The sequence below is a fragment of the Nicotiana attenuata genome, chromosome 1 (assembly GCF_001879085.1).
Source record: "Nicotiana attenuata strain UT chromosome 1, NIATTr2, whole genome shotgun sequence".
NCBI classification, from domain to species: Eukaryota; Viridiplantae; Streptophyta; class Magnoliopsida; order Solanales; family Solanaceae; genus Nicotiana; species Nicotiana attenuata.
In genome coordinates this window covers 27,245,207-27,260,735 of record NC_031989.1, presented here as the reverse complement: position 1 = coordinate 27,260,735, position 15,529 = coordinate 27,245,207, and the positions used below count along the sequence as shown (strand labels likewise).

The following is a 15,529-nucleotide window of genomic DNA, read 5'->3' as shown; positions in this document are numbered from 1 at the left end:
TTTGATCTTGAGAAGAAAATGGACATTAGCCTTAACTCGAAAATTAGTTGATTCTCTCAACCTATGTTGTTCGGACATTCCGAAAATATCGCCGGGTGTGTGTCGGATCCTCCAAAAATATGTTAAGCGGACTCTTCAATATGTTGCCGCACCGGTGTCGAATCCTCCAAAAGTAGTGTATTTTTGGAGGATCCGACATGGGTGCGATAGCATTTTGGAGAGTCCGCGCAATATAACTCTCAATCAATGTAGACGTTCTAAGGATACGCCGCAGACCAGGTTTGGACATTTGAAAGCATGATATAACAAGAGGCCCCAATATTAGATAAACCAAACAAGAGAGATGAGTCTGTCTCTGATTTGATGTGAAGAAAATGGATTAGGGATTACTCAACTCTAAAGTTAGCTCGTGAAATGAGATTGTCCGAAGATCATATACGGAGAGAATAATCTATCCCCTCAACCAATGTGAGGCGTACTAATATATTTAAAATGCTCTTCAATTTTACTCCCATAATTATAATAATCTATCCCCTCAACCAATGTGAAACATACTAATATATTTAAAATGCTCTTCAATTTATACCCCCATAATACTAAACTGAACGCCATTTTTGTTGGAGTATTTAACATTAAACAAAATGGAATTTCACACGGTTGAGAACAATTTAAAAAAGACTAGAAAAAATTCAGTAAGAGATAATTGGATTTGACTATCGAATTAAACTATTGAGTGGAACATACTATAATTTACCAACTCCACCACAAAGATTTTGGTGGATCAATAAATCATCCATCAAAGGTGATAATTCGAGCTCATAATAAAAAAATACCAGCAAAATTCAATCTGGAATTGTAAGCTATTTAACCAAAAATACGACCAAAAAAAGAAGAAGAAGACTAGCAAGAGAAATACAAGCAAAACGTGAAAAACAAGAGGCAAAAATCTAAAGAATCCGGCTTAGTTACTTGAGATTCTCAAGCTTGATCATTTTGATTAGACTCTTCAGGAGATTTCAAATACCATCGATTGAGTCGTTGTTTGGCCTTTGATACCTGCAACAAAATTTATAAAATATACATAATAGAATTAGTCTGATGTTTGCAAGTTATTATATGCAGAAAAGTTGCATATATTTAAAATTTTGATTAATCTCAATTTACCTCTCCATCCCAATCTGTTTTCCATGTCATGTAGCATAATGCAGCTGATTGAGTAACTACTCCACATATCATTCCAATCCATATACCCTGATAACAAAAAGAAGAAATCAAAGAGATTTCAGATTAAACATATGAATCATCGGTAGCCATTTGACACTATTCAGGTCCATTTCATTCCAATACTAAATAATCTCGTCTATTAAAGCAAATTAGGAGTTCTTAAAGGCGCTCTAAGAAGGGGAGCCTTGGCGCAACAGGTAAAGTTGTTGCCATGCGACCAGGAGGTCACGGGTTCGAGCCGTAGAAACAGTCTCTTGCAGAAATGCAAGGTAAGGCTGCGTACAATAGAACCTTGTGGTCCGGCCTTTCCCCGGACCCTGCGCATAGCAATAGCTTAGTGCACCGGGCTGCCCTTTTTTTAAAGGCGCTCTAAATCTCACACTTAACCTTAGACAGTTTCAAATTCAAAAATGTAACGTTAAACGAATCTAGAGATCCTTGATTTTAAGTGAAAATTACCTTCACTTGAAGATGAGCCACATATCCAAGCAAAGCTCCAATAGGTACTCCAATCAAATAGAAGCAACACAAATTTATGATTGCAACTGTGCTTTGTAAACCTGCTCCTACTGCCACACCTATTTACAAAATTTTCAAGTGTCAAGAAATACTATGAAACACATAGTACATGTTTCAAACATTTTGAACAGTTTTGGTAAATTTGTCATCTTTCTCAATTTTTTCTTTTGAGTTCTAGCTATTCCAGAGGATTAAAAGCTTACCTGAGAGTACAGGATAAATGCTGTTGAGCAAAATTGAAAAGGCGAGTAAAGTAGAAAGGTCTGCGACGCTGTCAGCTACCGCCTTCTCATTGCTGAATAAGTAACCAAGCTTGCTGCCAAAGATCAAGCACAGAATCCAGAAGAACAATCCAATTATAAGTGAAGTGCCCACTAAGACTTTAATGGAGAATTTTGTAGCCTTAGCGTCTCCTTTCCCGAGTTCATTTGCTACACGGACACTGTACGAGGAAACAATTGAAGGAAAAAAGTCAAGATGGAAGGTGGCTAAAGCACTAGATGGAAAGAGAGATCGATGATTCATAGGGAAATAGTCGCGTACCAAGCAGCTCCAAGAAAGCCAAGGCTTATCATAAACTCCCATCCGTTGATATTGAGGCTGCAAAATTAAATTATTGTCATCAATCAATATGTTCTTTGCGCAGCAAACAACATGAAATCAGCCATTGTAAAAAGGAAAAGAGATAGAAAGAAAATCTCACCAGATAGAGAAGGCAGATATCGCAACTTCAGCATTCTTCATATATCCTGCGAGCAGGACTAGAACAGCATTGTACCATAGCTCCAAGCTGTGAAAATAACCAAAAAACAAGAACCGATTAACCCCTCTGGTAAAAGCTAATTTCAGATTATAAAATGTGTTTAGTGAAGTTTAAATTTGGTCGGAGGTCTAACTCATCAACAATTTGATACAGCTTGTAAACTCCGTATTACTGGTGCAGCACTGCTCATGCACATCAAGAATGTCTAATGATAAAATCGAGAAGAAAAAGTTAAAGAAAAGGATTTACCAAACCATGATACCGGAGGATATTGAAAGCTTCACGACGGGTAGTATATCTTTCAATGCTGCTGAAGAGAATCCTTTCCATGTGTTAGGGCACCAACCTCCTAAGATGTACACAAACTCCCCGACCACTACAAACCACGATGATATGCTCAACGCGATCATGGCACCAGGGACTCCATAGTTTAGCTTGATAACGAGTAGCCAAGACAATGGAATGTGGATAACAAATTGTGCTATAGATAGCCAGGCAATAATCATGTTCTTCTGTTGTGCTTGAAGGAACATCTGGATCGTCAAGCTAAATACAAAGTTGTAGACAAAGGGAATGAACCAGTAGGAAACGTATCCAGAAGCTTCTGCAATTGATCCATTCTCACCGAGTAGCTTAAAGATTGCAGTAGCAAAGATAAAAAACGGAAGCAAGACGGTCAATGTAATGAAATCAACAATCCATGATCTTTGCAAGTAGATTCCCATCATATGATACTGTCCTGCTCCATAAGCTTGCCCACAAAGCGTTTCTGTCGCGCTTGACATTCCAATCTACCACAATAAACACAAAATTCAAGCAAATGTGAGAACAAACTATATCAACTAGCCTATGACATGTCTAAGTTCTCATAAGATACTCCAACTGTCAGGTGGCTTTCGATTAATCCTTATATATGTTACATGACCTACATTACGCATACACTTCTCTTACTCTCGCTCTGCATTAATTTTTCTTTTTCGGAATAAGGTAAACAATTTTATTAATAGCGGGAAACAGTGGCAGAACCACCTTATGCTAAGGGGTCTTCGCCGGAAAATTACACTGTTTAGCTGGGTTAAAAAATAATATACTAAATAATATATGTCGGCTCTCCTTATTTTCTTTGTGTTTACTTTTTTATATTTTGACACCCCTTAATAAAATTCATGTCTCCGCCGCTGGCGGTAAAATCTGTTGCATACGAGCATCGAGAATCTAAAACATGATATAATTCTTTGCAAACACCATTCAATCTTGTATACAAACAGGAATGTCATTGTTATGTTGTATAAAACATAGTGCATAATTTTGTACCAACCAACGTGAACAAGCACATGATATATATGTTGTAGGAGAAATCATACCAGTATACCATTGACGAATCGCACTGTAAGAGTTTGTACGAGTGCATAAGCAGCAAGATCTAATTCACTAATGTGTCCGATAAATGATTGTGTGACAACTATACTTCCAAATGAAGCTACTCTTGATAGTACTCCTGGTAATGCAACTCTCCATATCTTCTTAGACTCGTCGTAGATTCTCCCTTTTAAGTCGTCGACCTTTTCTACTTGTGAATCAAGTAGCCTCGCTTCCACACCATTATCCATGGCTCTGAAGTTAAAAGTCAAAAAATAAGCTCAGATTCTTGATAAAGTTAATAGAACTAGCTGCAAGGTTTATACACTTTAAATTATGGTAGTGTTAATTGTTTGAGAATAAAATACATAAAACTACGAAACTTAAAGAGTATTAGCAACAACAATTGCTAAAAATGAAATGTAGTATCTGATAAAGATAATGAAAGAAACCATGATCAAACCAAAAAAAAAAAATTACTGTAAAAGATAACTAGGCCAGACAAAAAAGAAGAAAAGCTGATATTTAGTCGTATGGGAGTCCATACCATACCAACAATATTTCTGTTAATATAATAACTTGTTATAAAGTGAAGTTTCAGAAGTTAAATAGATTACCTTTCAAATATACGAGTGAAAGGGGTTCTCCTTTACGGAGTATATACTTTTCAGACTCCAATTATTATAAAAGAGCAAGACTGTACAAGTAACGGTATCTACATCTTTTTAACTCATTAAGAAAATGTACTACATTTTATATGACATTTTTTTAATCTATTTCACAAAATTATTGTATCTTTTGAATATTTTTTAAACACTTCAATTTTAATTTCTAGCTTATCCTTAACGACACACTCCTATAGTAATAAACATATTATAATTTAAAAATCACAAGTTTCTCCGATAATTATTAGTATGCGTAATTTTATTTATTTATTAAATCACATGCTAAATGAAATTTCTTCATGTAAAATAAAACCGAAGGTTCATTAAATTTGTCAGAGGCCATAAAGTTGCGGAACAGATGTAAGAAGTGATTACTTTATGAATATGTAGAGTCACAATGCTCCCCATTAATAAAAGATAGTTTACGAGTGGAAAAGAGAAAAGTATTTTTTTGGTGTAGAGGATGCCACGTGAGTCACACAGATGTCACGTGACGCCAAGGACTGTAGCTAGATCTGCCACACTGACATAAAAGATCCAATGGGCACCTATGACCTACTACAATAATGATGATTTAATTGACTCCTTTGGATTCTACCATCTTTACATTTTGTTCAATTAAAACTATTGGGGTTAGTTGGCTATTTTTGCAACTTGAAATCATAGTAAGAAATATATTTGTACACGTACCATAAATGCTACATTGATGTTATAGTAAGTGTTTTTCATAATTTTATTGATGCTTGGACCACTCTCTAGTGCTATTTGTTAGTATTAGAGTTTAGTTGCTATTTATATTCCATAGTTAAAAAATATATAATATATATATATATATATATATATGTAATGTATATTTTTCGATCATTATTTTAGGGATAGCTGCGCAGTTTCATTTTCCCATAATACTACCTCTTGTATTTCCATTTGTTATTTCAAGAAAAATATACAAGCAATTGCTTTTGCGTATCTTTAAATATTGGACGAATCATGTCTTTTAATCGAGGGACTCAAGAGAGACAACTTCAAACGTACAAATGTACAATCACCGTGTGGACAACAGTCCCAAATAGTTAAACAAATGTACATCTGAAAATTACTTCCTTAATTTCAATTTATGTGACGAAATTTAATTCCGCAAAAAATTTAATAAATTTTTTTATACATTTATATGACTACAATCATTTCGTTAAGAATAATTTAAAGAGCTTAGTGTTAAAAAATGTATGATTTTTTTTCTTCTAACATAGTACTACTAAAATGTAAAATATGACACATATTTGAGGAGGAGTAAGAAATAGGAGTAACTAACACGGTGACCTAGAAATAACTTCTCCTTCTTCATCTAGTTTTATTGTTTTCTATTTTCTTTCTAAGTTTAAATTTTGATGAACTCAAGTTCCAAGATTAGATCCTTCTGGTCTACTACCTCAATGATTTTTTTTTTCCAAAGAAACCCAGAATATTAAAAGTCAATAACCTAAAATGAAACCAAAGCCAGAAACAAAACAAAGAAAATGCTCTATGCAGTTTTAAAAAGAAAAGAAGAGAAAATTAAATCAGCCATTCGAAACCAATATTTTGATGAGTTTTCCATTGAAAAAACTCTACTCATTTTTTAACTTCATAATCAAATAAAACGAATCACTTTCATAACGGATCCAATATATAAAAAATATCTTAAACCCCAAGTTTATGTACCTAAACTTAATAATCAAACAAATTACATATAAAATTTTACCATTTAGGCATTCTTTAAGAATAAACTTTTATCTCATGGTTTGCCAAAAAAAAAAAAGATCAAATAAGAAGAACAAAACAAAAAGTAGTGAATTAAACTATCTAAGGGAAAAAGAAACAGAAAAGAAGAAGCTGCAGATTTTTGCTTTATGGAAGAAAAAAAAAGCACTTACATTTGACTGATCAGTAGACACTGTGCTTTTGCTTAAAGTGCTTCCACTTTTAATGGAGTATCTTGAAGTTTCTGACTTTTGCCGGAATCCTGTCGCCGCCGTATTGGAGGCAAATAGCGGAGGAGCTAGGTCGAAAATAGGAGGAGGAGAACGGCGGAGCCACCAGACTCCGAGCAAGTAGCTGCGGAGATGCTTACTTTCACCAACGAAAGTGTACCACAGTATATTTTTATAGTGCTTCTACACGACTCGAGGAAGACAGCTCCTTTCTTCCTATATTTTAATTTATTTAAAAATAGTCAAATGTTTTTCTTATTTTATTTTAAAACTTTTCAAATAGGTTTTCGATATTAGAAGCAAAAACCCTACTCTCAGTCGCATATTATTATTGTTTTGATTCACTCTTTTTTTCGGTTTAATTTTCTACGTCGCTCTACTTTTTTTAGTGTGATCTAACAAGAATGATTACTATTTTTTCTTCAAGAATGATTATCTTTATATAGTTAAAAACGTCTCAATTTTAAATTTTTTTACCCTTAAAAAGTATATATTGAAGATAAAAAATTCTGTAGTGTGTCATAACTTTTTATTTATTTTTAAAATTTCGTGCTCAATAAAGCACGATTACAAAAATAAGTCAGAGGGAGAACTATAGTTGTGATAGTGAAAAGAAAAAATAAATGTCACATCAAAATCTAAATGGTAATTATTTATTGAATTTAAATTCTCAGGAATTATACAAAACTATATTGGATAATATTATTACTCAACTAAAGTAATTATACAAAACTATAATATTATCCAAGATAGTTTTGTATAAATTATTAAATAAGTAATGATATTAATTATTAAGTAAATTATTCAGAAATTAGCTAATTTCTGAAATTATTTATTTACTTATAATATTAATTATTAAGTAAATTTATTCATTTTCTTATTCATAATTTGATACTTAAAAATACTCTTGAAAAATTTGGTCAAACACAAATTATTATTTAAAAGTGCTTTTCAGATTGATTAGTCAAACACAAACTGCTTCTTTTCAAAAGTACTTTTTCGAAAAGTATTTTTTTTAAAAAAATACTTTTCAAAATAAGTTGATTTCTCCAACTTGGCCAAACAAGCTATTAATACGAGTTACAACACCTAAAGTATATATGTTTAGCACGACAAAAATTTGACAAAAAAAAGAAAAAAAAAAAAAAAAGGAGTTAGGAAGGAGAATGATATATACCAACTTAATTGAGAAGAAAATTCAATATCCATGTGTTCCTCATAGTCGTACGGAATTAACTCCTTTTTTTCTTTTTCTAATTTATGGGAAATGAAACTCGTTTACTATTTATTCTGTCACCCACATAATCTGAAACTGTAGACGTGTACAAGACTTTGACCGGTTGGTGTGTGAAAGTCCCACCTACTGCATGATAATGTGAGCAACTTGATTTATAGCCCGTTTGGCCAAGCTGTAAAAATCAGCTTATTTTGAGAAGTGTTTTTTTTTAAAAGTATTTTTTTCAAAAGTACTTTTGGTGAGAGCAGTTTGTATTTGGCTAATTAGTTTGAAAAGCACTTCTGAGCAGCAATTAGTGTTTGGCCAAGCTTTAAAAAACTGCTTCTAAGTGAATTTTTCTCAAAAGTGCTTCTCAAAAAAGTGCTTTTGGAGAGAAGCTACTTTTTTTTCTTCTCCAAAACTGCTTCTGCTTCTCCTCAAAAACACTTTTTTTCCTTCCAAAAGCTTGGCCAAACACATCAATTTTTGGCCAAAAGTGCTTTTGGCAAAAAAAAAAGGCACTTTTGGCCAAAAAGAAGCTTGGCCAAACAGGCTATTAGATAGTGATAACCGAACCGTACCCGATCATTTTCCGTATTTAGAAGTTAGAAAACTATAACATGCATTTTTGCATAGTATTTTAGCAATTTTTGTTTTAAATATCTATACGGTTTAAAATATGATAAGTCAAAAAAAACATAAAAGATTGCTAGTATAGAGATCCATTTACTATTCTGTAGCAGTGTATAATAGATTAAGCAAAAATAAGTGATATATAAATCACATGAGTAAAAAGATTAAGTATGCAATAAGATAAATCTAAACAATACGAGGAAAAAGATATTCAATACCTTGTGGCTTGCTAGTTAAGATGCTCAAACTAATTTAATTTCAATCGGAGTAGCAAAATAGATTTGAACGTTGAGATTGTGGGTGTTAATTATGTGTTCACTTGTAGCCGTTTTCATAATCCCTAGGTCCAAGAAAAAAATTTCATACTTTGTTATTTTTAACTTAATATATAAAAATATATATTTTTGTATATATTACTTTATTTGATGCGGTTCGGTATTTTTTGGTTTCTTTTTATAAAACTAAAAACATACCCTAATACTTAGTACTATCATAACCCAAATCCCAACCTGTCGTGATGGCACCTATCGCATTACTAGGCAAGCCGACACTCACATGATAAATACACAATTGAGGTAAAAACATGATTTAACATGTTCAATAACGGAAATATCTCATAGATAGATGACAAAACAACTGAAAACTCAACAACAACAATCCCAAAATCTTGGTGCCACCGAGTACACGAGCTACTAAATGTCAGCATCCAAATCCCAACCTGTCGTGATGGCACCTATTGCATTACTAGGCATGCCGACACTCACATGATAAATACACAACTGAGGTAAAAACATGATTTAACATGTTCAATAACGGAAATATCTCATAGATAGATGACAAAACAACTGAAAACTCAACAACAACAATCCCAAAATCTTGGTGTCACCGAGTACACGAGCTAATAAATGTCAGCACAGGCACAACTTCTAATAGAGCTGTCTGGAATGATAAAACAATGCTAAATAAACTTAAAAGAAGGAGAGTCGAGGTCTGTGGGGATCAAGCACCTACCTCAAGAGTCTCCTAACAGGGAATGCTCCAAGTCTAGCAGCTACCGTGTTAGATGCACCTGGATCCGCACACGAAATGCAAAGTATAGTATGAGTACAACCGACCCAATGTACTCAATAAGTAACAGGACAAACCTTGGGCTGTGTCACGACCAAAACTAACCCTGTCGTGATGGCGCCTAACGTGGTACTAGGCAAGCCGACACACTACCAAAACCAATCAATATTTTTATTTTTAAGACAAAACCAAAGCTATTTAACAATAATCCTACATAAGGAGTTTAAATAAAACAACAGTGCGAAAAGAAAGCCCATCATCGGGGTGTCACTAGTCATGATCATCTACTACAACCGTCTGACAACATCAAGACTAACATAGCCTAGAAATAACTGAATACAACTAAGGGAGGATAAGGAGGGAGAAAAGCAGGGCTGCGATCGTCAGACAGCTACCTTACTAGCTCCGATGGACCTGCCACAGAGTAATCAACACCCGCTACCGGGTTCAGAAATACCTGGATCTGCACACAAGGTGCAGGGAGTAATGTGAGTACGCTAAATCAGTAAGTAATAAAAGTAAATGAAGACTGAGCAGTAGTGACGGGCAATAAAACATATACAATTCATATCATGAAATCTCAGTAGAATACTGCAGGCTTTCAAAATCAGGGTTTTGAATCAACTCAGCTCATTTAAATCCAGTTTCTATAAAACCGTTTAAACATCTTTCAACAATTTTCAAACAAAGTGATGAAACGGTGAGTAAAAATGATGAAAACATAATCAGCCCCTCGGGCAAAACTCACCATATACAGCCCCTCGGGCAATATAAATCATAATCAGCCCCTCGGGCAAACATCACTCGTATACAGCCCCTCGGGCAAACATGAATCATAAATAGCCCCTCGGGCAAACATAAATCATAAACAGCCCCTCGGGCAAACATCACTGTCACTCATATACAGTCCCTCGGGCATACCTCACAATCACTCGTAAACAGCCCCTCGGGCACAATATGAATCAAGAACAGCCCCTCGGGTGAAACATCATATCACTCACTTAGGGTACCCGCGCTCACTGGGGGTGTACAGACTCCGGAGAGGCTCTTACAGCCCAAGCGCTATAACAAGCCACCTCGTGGCATAAATCAATCAGGCCCTCGGTCTCATAACAAGCCACCTAGTGGCATAAATCAATCAGGCTCGCGGCCTCATAAAAATCATGAATCAACAACAACATGTTGTGGTGTGCAGTCCGATCCCATAATATTCTCACAACACAGGCCCTCGACCTAACTTAGTCAGAAACCTCTCAAGCCACTCTACTATTAGTAACACAGGCTGCTGAGCCTAAAATATCATTTTATGCATCAAAACGGAGTAAGAAAGACTGAGTTATGAAATCAGTAAACACGGCATGACTGAGTATAGATCTTAAATCAAAAACAGTGAGAGGATAATAAGAAAAAGCCCCTAAGGGTCCAAACAGCTCTGGCACAAGGCCCAAATATGGCATTCAGCCCAATTTATAGGAAATTCTTTCTAAAACACATAAGTATCATATAATTTAAGTCAAATACGCAACTTTATAGTTGCTACGGGACGGACCAAGTCACAATCCCCAACGGTGCACGCCCACACGCCCGTCACCTAGCATGTGCGTCACCTCAAAATTATAAAACAATGTGAAATCCGGGGTTTCATACCCTCAGGACTAGATTTACAATTATTACTTACCTCAAACCGGTCAAATCCCTACTCTGCGATGCTCTTGCCCCTCGACTCGGCCTCCAATCGCTACGAATCTATTCACAACCATGACAATACCATCAATATACGCTAATGGAATGAATCCCACAAGGAAAACTATCAAATTAGGCACAAATCCCGAAATCCTCTCAAATCCGGACCCCCGAGCCCATGTCTCGGATTCCCACAAAAATCACAAAACTAGAAAGCCCTTACACTCACGAGTCCATACATACAAGATTTACCAAAATCCGACTCCATTTGACCCCTCAAATTCCCAAATCAAACTCTCCAATTCCCAAGCACTAATCCCTTCACCTTCATCCCTAATTTCTACTAATTACATGCTTTAAACAACTGAAAATCATCAAAATAACGAGTATTAGTGCTCAAATTACTTACCTTAATGAAATCCCCCTTCTCTTCAAATTTCTCCCAAAAGCTCCAAAATCGGATAAAATGGTGAAGAATAACCCAAAATTCGCGAAGGGTTTAATTTATACTCTCTGCCCAGCAAAACCGCATATGCGGTCAAAATATCTGCTTCTGCGACGCCGCACCTGCGGAAACACCATCGCAGGTGCGGATTCCACTTATTCCTCAAGATCCGCATATGCGGCCCGCAGGTGCGCTCCAATACTCGCACATGCGCTTCCAGCTCAGACCACTCATTCCCGCATCTACGGGACTCTTTCTGCGGAACTCGCACCTGCGGTCTCCCTTCCGCAGGTGCGGAAACACCAGCAGAATCACACCAGCAGTCTTCATCAACTCGCCAACACCAAAAACCAATCCGTCAACCATCCGAATCACACCCGAGGCCCTCGGGACCTCAACCAAAAATACCAACAAGTCACATATCAACATACGAACTTATTCGAACCTTCGGAATACTCAAAACAACATCAAAATACCGAATCACCCTCGAATTCAAGCCTAAGAACTCCTAAACTTTCGAATTCCGCAAACGGTGCCGAAACCTACCAAACCTCGTCCAAATGACCTGAAATTTTGCACACAAGTCACAAATGATACTACGAACCTATTCCAACTTCCAGAATTCCATTCCGACCCCGATATCAAAATTTCCACTGCCGATCGAGAAACACCAAATTTCCAATTTCGCCAATTCAAGCCTAATTCTACCACGGACCTCCAAATCACATTCCGGATGCGCCCCGAAGTCCAAAATCACCTAACGGAGCTAACCCAATCATAAAAATCCAAATCCGAGATCGAATACTAAAAAGTCAAAACTTGGTCAAACCTTACAAATTTAAAGCTTCAAGCTGAGAAATGTTCTTCCAAATCTATTGCGCTTATCTTGATAACCAAAACCGACAATTTACATAAGTCATAATACATTATACGGGGCTAGTCATGCCCGAGAACTGGAGAGCGAAGTGCAAATGCTCAAAACGACCGGTCGGGTCGTTACATCCTCCCCCAGTAAACATACGTTCATCCTCGAACGTGCACAGAGTTGTTCCGAAAACCATCAAATCGCTGTGTAACCTTACCATGCACATACCTGGGGGTGATCTCACGTCATCCTATCCCATATAGGTCTGATTACACAACATAACTGAAATTTTACAATTCACCCTTGCCCATAACCTTATAACCAATTTTTCCACTTCCAAAATTATCTATAAGATTCTGAACACGGTGTATCAAGCCATAACCGCAATTCAAGATGAAAATCACATGATATACCACACATCTCAAACACTCATAGCGATAACTTCTAATCACAGCAGCTGCTCAAACAACCCAATTCCGGTAATAAACCTCTTATCAAACCAAAGCCTCATTCCAACACTTTCGTATACTGCCAATGATGAATGAAACACCCAGAAAGTCATAACCATTCCTCAGATCAACCAGTCATGAAGCTCCCTCTCTTTCGGCAAGGACCATAGTAAATTTCTAAGCCGAATCCCGATGTTATCCTTCCAACATGCTGAAATCGAATCCGATAGTATTTATTCTAGATCCCAATGACCTCATCTCATCCAGCACGACTACTTTAGTGATATGACACATCGATACAATCTAAAGCCACAACCCGTGCGACCGGCGCACCAATAAGCAACAGTCTAAATGTACTAAAATCATGGAAAAAATGACTCAAATGAGAGAGCTGTACCGCAAGCTCACCAGTACCACCACAAGACAATACTGATAACCCATCACACATCGTAGAACCAAAACACACGAATCTAACCCGAAGGATCATACCTCCACATAACTTCGCTGCAATGCGCGACCCTATCCAAACACTGGTCCACATGAGACACCTCAAGTAACCATGCTCAAAATCATCAACCACGCGCAATTTGATGTCTAGTACCAAAAGTAAATGACCATAACCACGGAGAAGTAAATAACGCAATGCCATGCCAGCCCGAAAGAACTTATCCAATGCGCAATCAATCATGCAACACCCAAATGCCCATCTCACTCAAATTCCGCCATAAAGCACAAATAGAACTGCACCATATGTGCATATAACCAACAATCACAACTTCTTGCAACACAGAAGGGTAACTCATAGATCACTCCAGAACACAAATAAGCTTAATGACAATCGAATGACACATCCCTCAACAATAGCAATTCGGAGTCAACAATTCTGACCCGGTGCAGAACACACATCCATATTGGGCCTACCAATGAACCCTAAATCAACTCTGGTCACCCGCAACAGATAGATAACTCTCCGAAAGTTCACAATGACTGAATCACGGCACATACTAACATCTGACTAGCTTTGCTCGCATCTTCACAGTCCACAACCACATAATAACCTGTTTATGAGAACTCCCAATCTCGAAATCCATAAAGCACACGAATCACCATATCTGATCCCAAATCCACCGCTCGAATATATAACACACCTCTAATACTCAATCATTCCACGAGGGATACTCCTATAATTCTTCTGTGCCACCAAGCAAACTTGAATATCAGCAGTCCATTCAACAAGAGAGCATTGCAATACCAATGAAGTACCCTAAACTCAAACATATTGCCCTTTTCTGAAATGTATTCCCTCATCAAGCTGCACCAATTAGTGACATCATTTACCTAGTCATCTGAAGCTGTCCATGCTCCTAAGAATTTATGACCTTCCTTCCAGAACTGAACCGTGACCTCACACATGCAAATCTCAACCCTACACAACATACGGGATATACCATGCCATCCTATGATAAATATGAGAACTTCATAATCCATTATGAGCCACAACCAACTAAGTACTCTACTAGCCAAGAACTTTCCATTTGATCCCATCTAGAAGAAAATCACTATACATCACATGCTCCTCACGCCAGTAGAAAATATACACCTCTAATCGTGGTAGAAGCCACCAAGGACTCTCCGAATCCCATTTGCACAAAACCAATCCGTCCGGACTTAATCCTTTTAGCTCAACCAAGCTACGCAGGTCACCAAAACCCAAGAGCATTGCCACAAGACACCTGTAGAAACTCGTTACCTTATAAGCACCCAAAGAACTAATCATATCCCTTACCATGCCGATCCGACCTACTACCAAGCTGTCCTATTTATCCAAGTTTCTTCTGAATTACCTTCGAATTGATACTTCTGCTTGCCATAATTCCGCAATCCTCAACAGACTCACCACACTAGACCCAAGCATAAAACCACTCCGTCTAAGGCTCATAAGCCGTTGAATACTCTCTCAAATATCCCCAAAAGCACCACATTCAAAATACTTACCCTGAAGAGACTTCCTAGGAATCTAAAGCTATTACCTTCACCTTCTCGATACTGATATATGGAATCCATAATGATATAGAAATGCCACAAGTATTGACACCCTCCAATGTAAACCTCAGTTTCTAGTTAGATACACATCCCGAAGGTCCCCCAATTGTTACAAATACATCTTGAATCCATTGGAACCATTCTCGGGAGTCATCCACCCTGCTCAACCGCAATTAGACTGATCAAACGAACCGAACGGCCTGTGCTCCATTAGCACTCCAACACCCCAGGAAGTAACCCCACCCTAATGTAACCAAATAAATTCCTGCTCCATGCACATTACATCCTTCACCAATAATAACTCAAGTCATTCCATGATTCTTATACACCCATAAAGCATAACACAACCCCTATCCAAAATTTCCTTTACTCGAGTCATCCTCGATCTCAACCCCTGTAAGCCATAACTGATTCGCCAGTATACCTCAAACTGAAACTGATACGACACGTAGCCGTGCAATCAACTTATCAATAGCAGACTCCCCCACTTAGCTCAAAGCCATGGGTCAAAACACACAAAAACTCACAATGCCCATACTTTATTACTGCCATAATACAATAGTGAGATTGAATCGAATCCTTCATAAGCTCGTGCAACACAAACCATCTAGTACTTCAAATTATCTACAA

At 37.0% G+C, this 15,529-nt stretch overlaps 1 protein-coding gene across 1 annotated transcript; it reads right to left on the bottom strand.

Annotated features, from left to right (window-relative positions):
* On the bottom strand, nt 689-6,674 carry LOC109223235 (protein DETOXIFICATION 24-like). The gene is made up of 9 exons (XM_019387464.1): nt 6,441-6,674; nt 3,871-4,120; nt 2,756-3,297; nt 2,447-2,533; nt 2,287-2,343; nt 1,947-2,185; nt 1,684-1,802; nt 1,165-1,251; nt 689-1,056 (listed from the first exon to the last, which is right to left on the bottom strand). The coding sequence occupies exons 2-9, from the start codon at nt 4,114-4,116 to the stop codon at nt 979-981; spliced, it is 1,455 nt and encodes a 484-aa protein (XP_019243009.1). The 5' UTR covers nt 4,117-4,120; nt 6,441-6,674; the 3' UTR covers nt 689-978.

Coding starts and splice junctions, on each gene's coding strand:
- LOC109223235 (XM_019387464.1), bottom strand. CDS start 4,116: ATGGATAATGGTGTGGAAGCGAGGCTACTTGATTCACAAGTAGAAAAG. Junction 3,298..3,870: donor GATTCGTCAATGGTATACTG/GTATGATTTCTC, acceptor TTATTGTGGTAG/ATTGGAATGTCAAGCGCGAC. Junction 1,057..1,164: donor AAACAGATTGGGATGGAGAG/GTAAATTGAGAT, acceptor ATTTTGTTGCAG/GTATCAAAGGCCAAACAACG.